This window comes from Echiichthys vipera (genome assembly GCF_963691815.1).
Source record: "Echiichthys vipera genome assembly, chromosome: 18".
NCBI lineage: Eukaryota > Metazoa > Chordata > Actinopteri > Perciformes > Trachinidae > Echiichthys > Echiichthys vipera.
The window spans coordinates 2429494-2436952 of NC_139843.1; the positions used below are offsets into that span (position 1 = coordinate 2429494).

At 43.8% G+C, this 7459-nt stretch overlaps 1 protein-coding gene across 1 annotated transcript; it reads right to left on the reverse strand.

Annotated features, from left to right (window-relative positions):
* Positions 1–619: 619 nt before the first annotated feature.
* On the reverse strand, positions 620–4627 carry oxld1 (oxidoreductase-like domain containing 1). The gene is made up of 2 exons (XM_083932393.1): positions 4480–4627; positions 620–2525 (listed from the first exon to the last, which is right to left on the reverse strand). The coding sequence occupies exons 1-2, from the start codon at positions 4525–4527 to the stop codon at positions 2130–2132; spliced, it is 444 nt and encodes a 147-aa protein (XP_083788519.1). The 5' UTR covers positions 4528–4627; the 3' UTR covers positions 620–2129.
* Positions 4628–7459: the final 2832 nt, after the last annotated feature.

Sequence of the window (7459 nt, forward strand, 5' to 3'; positions counted from 1 at the left end):
GGGAAGACCCAGGACCAGGTGGAGAGATTAGATCTCCACACTGGCCTGGGAACGCCTCAGGATCCCCCAGTTAGAGCTGGTTAATGTGGCCCGGGTAAAAGGGAAGTTTGGGGTCCCCTGCTAAAGCTGCTGCCCCCGAGACCTGACCCCGGATAAGAGGCTGAAGATGAGATGAGATAAATGACAAAAAGGCCAATTAGTCAATATTGAACTTGTCTACATTTACAACTTAATTCTTGAATATTTACTGAAATATTTAGTTTGAATTCAAATGTTCCACCTGGAAACCACTTGTATATGATTATTATTATTATTATTATTAAAGAGAGTGTGAGGACGGTCCGTGTTTGATAAATCCCCTGGATGATGAAATGAGCAGCTAATCAGATCAGCTGACACATTTATCTCCATGAGCACAGACACAGTCTCACGTGTCTGTGGCGCTCCCTGCTGACTCTTCTGCGCTGAGGTGACGACAAAGGAAAACGTGTACGTGTCGTCTTAGAAACAACATTTATTTAATTCACAACTCTCAAAAATAAATAACCAAAATATACTTTTGAATATCACGAAGCAAATGATCAGTAAACACATTCAAATATAGTGTCGACACTTCAAACTTCATACAAATGTGCAAATGAGCTGATGATTAAATAATCTTGACAGTGAATCAGTGAACTATAAAGACGAGTGATCAGCTGTGAAAATGAACCCAATGGGTTTTATAATGAGGTCCAAACACAGAACTAAACATCATCATCTTCCTCCTCTTGTCCCTGTCAGGCGTGAGGCGGGGTCCACCCTGGACAGGACGCCAGTCTATCACAGGACACATAGAGACAAACAGAGACAGACAACCATTCACACCTACGGGTGATTTAGAGTCATCAATGAACCGAACACCTGCACGTCTTTGGACTGTGGGAGGAAACCGGAGAACCCGGAGAAAACCCACGCAGACACGGGGACAACATGCAAACTCCACACAGAAGGACCCCAGCCGGGATGCAAACCTGGAACCCTCTCGCTGTGAGGCGACAGTGCTACACTACACCACCGTGTCGCCCAAGGTGGAAACGTGTATTTTATCTGTTCTTACCGGATTTTTATACTTTTTTCATACTTATTATACCTCGCTGCATTCACCGGTGCATTGTTTTTCTTCTGGTGTAATTTGATTAAACTCTTTTTATAGTTTCTAGTTTATAGAACTAAACATGCACTTTTAAAATATGAGTTTCAAGTATTTTACCACATAAAACAAGAGCTAATGTGACGGTTCAAACATTCCTGGGGGAGAACACTTCAGGCTTGTTTGTGACGATTTAAGATGAAACTTAAGGAACATTTCTGATTTCTCAAACGTTCGGCATTATTCCCATTTGTAATAATTATGTTCTACTCACTAAGATTCATCGCTGAGACCTGAGAACACCAAACATCACTAAAAAGAAGCCAAACAGGTCAGGAAACTTTAGCTTTCACTCAAAGTGTTGATAGAAATATTTAAAATAGCAACAAAACATTTAAACGACAATAGAATATGCACAAATCATCTCATCCACTTCAGAGGCCAGGGCCATCTGCATCCACAGCTCCTTCTAATAAAGCACGCTGCAGTTTAACGTGCTGCTCATCTGTAAATGTAAATTATTCAGCTAGATCTATATTGTACAAACGTCTCTAACTCCTTCATTGAACCGTTTCACTCTGACTGAGAGTTTCATGTTTGTCGATCCAGGGGATCCAAAGAAACCCTGGGGATGTTCAGCGCGCTTCGTAGTTCACCCCTCTGCTCTCAGCGATGCTTTGGTGAGTATAATGTTATTACAACAAATAGAGATGATGGACAAAGACACCATAATAAGATCCATATTGTAATAAACTGAAATGATGCTTTAAATGTTGATGATCGGGCCGTTCCTTTCAGGCAGGACGGGTGGATCCCCAACGTCAGCAGCTCCCTGTACTCTGCTGTTAGCTTGAGTCACCTTTCTGAAATACTGAAAACCTGAACCGTGTGACTCGTTGGTGGAGGACGTGAAAGTGCTGAGGTCAAAGCGGAGACTGGAGTGTGTGTCAGACGCTCACACCACTGATGGAATCCACTGACAGTAAAATCACGTCAGTCACGTCTTCTTTAAGAGTCTTATCTCCATCTTCAGGTACGCTTTGAGGTTCTCATCCTGGACGTTCTCCTCGATGGCGGTGAGCGCCCGGTCGCCTCCGTCGTGATAGTACGCCAGCAGCTGCTCCGCGTGTTCGATCCACACACAGTTGTGACAGCCGCTCATGCAGCAGTGGGTGGGAGCGGGCGGCGGACCCTGGTCAGGAGACCAGGTCGAGGGACTGTGGCTGGGTTCTGTGTCAGTGCACTCAGAGGAGGCAGCCAGTGCAGGAGGAGCAGGTGAATCCAGATCCGTGGAGAGGCAGCGGATGTTGGCGCCGCGTTGACCTCTCCTCCACGACGGCACAGGGCAGTGAGCGGACTGATGTCTCGTGTGTAGCAGGGAGAGGATGCACAGCTGCAAGACAAATGAGAATATAAACAATAAATCATAATTCAACTTTGTAAACGTCTTGCTTCCACAAAAGTAAATCTTCCCTCTGTTTGTATTATTGTAAACAAACATTTTTATTGCATTCTTAAGAATTTCTTTCTTAAATTGATGAAACTTGGACGTGAGGACATGTGATGAGAGGGACAGACTCCTCAGACAGCTGCAATAAAAATAATAAAAATAATATTTATTAGTTGAATTTTTATTAATGCTTGAGGAAAAACCCACTCGGAGAAAACTCTAAAGTTAAAGTGTGTGATTAAGGAAATGCCTCTTGTTGTATTTTACACTTTTAACATGCATATGGGTGGCAGTAGCTCAGTCCACAGGTGACCCGGTTCGAGTCCCTGTGAGGACCTTGAATGGAGCGTGGACTGGTGGCTGGAGAAGTGCCAGTTCATCTCCTGGGCACTGCCAAGGTACTGTCGGGCAAGGCACCTAACCCCCAACTGCTCAGGGAGCCGAGCCATTTGGCAGCCCCCTCACTCTGACATCTCCCCGTTAATTGCATGTATATAGGTCCTGTTTGTGCATGTGTGTGTATTTCGGGCCTGGGTGTGTGTGTGTGTGTGTGTGTGTGTGTAACATGAAAAATAACAGAGTGAAAAAACTGAATTTCCCCTTGAGGGATTAATAAAATAATTCTTCTTCTTCTGTGTGTATATATTTATTTCCTGCTGGAGAAAGTCAAAGTAAATAATAGTGTGGCACATCTTAACATTATCATCATTATTATAACAGCTCTGTTTCACGAGTCACATCATCACTGTGAGAGGGTTGTAATAACGGTTAGTACACATCTCATCTCATCTTCAGCCTCTTATCCGGGGTCAGGTCTCGGGGGCAGCAGCTCCAGCAGGGGACCCCAAACTTCCCTTTCCCAGGCCACATTAACCAGCTCTAACTGGGGGATCCTGAGGCGTTCCCAGGCCAGTGTGGAGATCTAATCTCTCCACCTGGTCCTGGGTCTTCCCCGAGGCCTCCTCCCAGCTGGACGTGCCTGGAACACCTCCCTAAGGAGGCGCCCAGGGTTCATCCTTACCAGATGATCCTGAACCACCTCAACTGGCTCCTTTCAACGCAAAGGAGCAGCGGCTCTACTCCGAGTTCCTCACGGATGCTGAACTTCTCACCCTACACACGTGTTTTAAATAATCACTGTCCTGGTTTGTACCTTTTCTTTTATCATCTAATGTAAGTAAACTTCAGAGCTCAACTTTGGGATTAGCTAAACTATAAAGTCTGCAGAAGCTTCCTCAGAAAGTTTGACACACACAAATGTAAATATGTGACAGCGAAACCAGGTCCTGTGTGTTTCACCAAAACCCTTAACATAATAAAAGCAAACTATGCAATGACACTTTACAGTTTATAAGAAAATGTAAAGTTTTATTTATTTTATGAGTAGTTGATGTTGTAGTGTAGCATGTAGTGTCTCTGTTCTGCACTCCTCTGTGCACCTGCTCCTTGTAAATGTTTAAAACAGATGTCAGCCATGTTGTTTGTACATGGTTTTGTTGATAAAGTTGTGGGGCAAAGTCATCGGACGCTAACGTTAGCTAACTAAGCCTACATGAGAGTTAACATAACTCTGTCAAATCCAACACAACAGACGCGTTGAGCTCTTAAAACAGTAGAAACGACGTGTTTTATCACCAGCTAACTAGCTAGTTAAGTAGCTTCTCTACCGTTAGCTTTACGCTACACGCTAGCTTCTCTACCGTTAGCTTGACGCTACACGTTAGCTTCTCTACCGTTAGCTTTACGCTACACGTTAGCTTCTCTACCGTTAGCTTGACGCTACACGTTAGCTTCTCTACCGTTAGCTTTACGCTACACGTTAGCTTCTCTACCGTTAGCTTTACGCTACACGTTAGCTTAGCAACGTTAGCTTAGCAACGTTAGCTTAGCAACCGACCTTTTGTAATGACAGCGACGACGACTTCACCGCGCTCGCCCCCAGCATCGTCGCGGGAAAACGAAGCTCGCTTATAACTCTGAAAAACCGCTTTTCTCTGTAAATGTAGATTTCATGACGCTTCTCCCTCACAAGCTCGCTGCGTCACTCCATTTCCTGACCTTGTGTGTGTCGTTGTAAACAAAAACGCTCATTGGCTGAGGAGAAATAATGTGACCAATCACAGAGCGAGTTTATAAATGTTTAACCAATGGAAAGCGTAGGATCGCTTGTGGGCGGGTCCCTAAAAATGAAGAAGCTGCATTTCCAGCGTCTGTCCAGCAGGGGGCGGCGTTTCACCTGTTTCTGTCCTGTGATCTCACAGATCATGGAAACAACACACACATTTGTTTCTGGTTTCCATAATTACTATAAGAAAGAAGGAAAGGGAAGAAGAAGAAGAATAACTCCTTTATTAGTCCCGCAATGGGGAAATTCAATTTTCACTCTATTATTATTAATCATGTCACACACACACACACACACACACACACACACACATGCACACATACATGCAATTAATGGAGAGATGTCAGAGCGAGGGGGCTGCCAGTGACCGGTGCCCCGAGCAGTTGGGGGTTCAGTGCCATGCTCAACAGCACCTCTGCAGTGCCCAGGAGATGAACTGGCACCTCTCCAGCCACCAGTCCACGCTCCATTCATGGTCCACACAGGGACTCAAGCCAGCGACCCTCCGGTTCCCAGAAAAGTCACCTATGGACTGAGCTACTGCCGCCCCATAAATGTAGCTTTTAAATGAATCTGTTTTCATTTCTTGCAAAATATCAGATTCATTAAAGTCATTTTTTAAAGGAAACCCCATGCTTTTATGTTTTTCAAAAAGAAATGGAACTTCACTTTAAGATAATCAGTAAATGAAAAAGCTGTTAAAACCACAGACTTTTGTCCCCTGGCTCTTGTTCTCTGTGTTTTCCTTGTTTACTGTTCTCTGTATACTGTTTGTATCTATGTGGACTCCATTTAAATAAAGCTGTTAAAACAAAACCAAAGAACTTTTCTTAATAAACATTTTTCTGCCGTGAAAAAAAGAAACGCAGTACAAATTAAAGAACAAAATATCAATGTTTACTTTGATTTATGATATAACACATGTAATATCCTCACATATTACTTACAGTTAAATAAACATGTATGCATTTAAATAAAGGTTCAACTAATAAATAAATATTAATATTATTTGATAGTGAGTATTTGTTATTACATTACATTAAATTACATTACATTGACGTGACCTTAAGTTCATTCAACCATGAGGACACAACCCCAGAAAGTGAGAGTCACGCCTGTTCCTCATCAAACATGCTAAACTGTAATTTATGCTCATGTTTATTTTTTATTTTGTGTTGTTGCATCATGAATTTGGGCTGAATTTGATTCTCCATATCCTCTCTCCTCTCTTCGCCCTGAGAATAAAAACGATGATGAATAAAGTGACAGGAAATCAAATGTTTATTGTCCTGCAGCAGCCGATCACACAAAGGTGTGTGTGTGTGTTTGTGTGTGTGTGTGTGTGTGTGTGTGTGTGTGTGTGTGTCTGTGTGTGTGTGTGTGTATGTGTCACAAAGAACAGAAGATACCTCAGATCATCACATTTGAATATAAAGACTCAGAAAGCAACAAAGACTGTACGAACTGTCACTGACCCAGATTGTATCCAGTGAGTCACTGATGCACTTTGTTTGTTTGTTTGTTGTTGAATTGATGTTCATTGTTTTCCTGTAAAAGTTTGTTGTTGTTTCTTTTGCTTCTGGCTGAACCGCAAACTGCCCCCCAGGGACAATAACGATCTCTTGACTCTTGACTTGACTTGACCTGTTCAGGACACACTGCACTGAGTTTAGGACTTGGATTTGTTGGTGTTGCCTCAGGACTTCATGGGAAATAAATGAGACTTTCTTGTGATTTGCAACACAATGCCCATCCCCCCCTCCCACACACACACACACACACACACACACACACACACACACACACACACACACACACACACACACACACACACACACACACACACACACACACACACACACACACACACACACCTCTCTCAGGTAGAGGAAACATGATACATGATATGTTTCCTCTACACCTGCACTGAAACTCAGATCCCATTTTTGGTTACACACAATGTACGCGGAAACCCTCATTCAAGGCAGAACAAATGTGTTTGCCCTGAGGTGTTTTCATCGCCCCAGATTGGGATGAATTACGTTTCACCGCGCTGAAACAGCATCACGGTCACAGTGAAGCAGATTTGCTCAGTGAAACAGCTCCTTTATGCTCGTTTGATGTAGTTTTTCTTTGTGTTCCCGACCAATTTCTTAACTATTTGACCCACTCACTGATGCATGAAGAGACGTGTGTGTGTGTGTGTGTGTGTGTGTGTGTGTGTGTGTTTAGTGTTTGAGACAGAAGGAGTGTGAGTGCGCGGTCACCGTAGACCTCAGTGTTTGCGAGCCACATCCATGGTAACGTGGTGTGGAAACAGAGCAGCTGCTCAGCCTGGCATGAGATACCAGGTGTGTGGTGGGGCATGTTATCTCACCAGAGGCCCCGGCTCGCAATGTGACTTCACCCTAAAGAGAGGTTTGTGCCCTCAGCTGCAGCCGCGCTCCACACACACACACACTCAGACCTTTATTCAAACACATGCAACAAAACCACAGTTAAGAATAAAAAGGGCCGCTGGTGTTATTCTTGAAAAACCGGATGGAGCGCAAATAATCTGTGCAGAGTAACAAACGGCAGGTCGCTGTGTCCACAGACGGTTTTAATGGCCGTGTTGATTCAGGGTTTTATCAGGATCATAATAGCGTCCACGCCACAGAAGGTTTTGTTATCACGAGGCGAACGCGCCGGTTCATATTTCAGCGTAAACGCAGAAAGGGTAGAATAGATTTGACTCTGTTCATGTGGACGT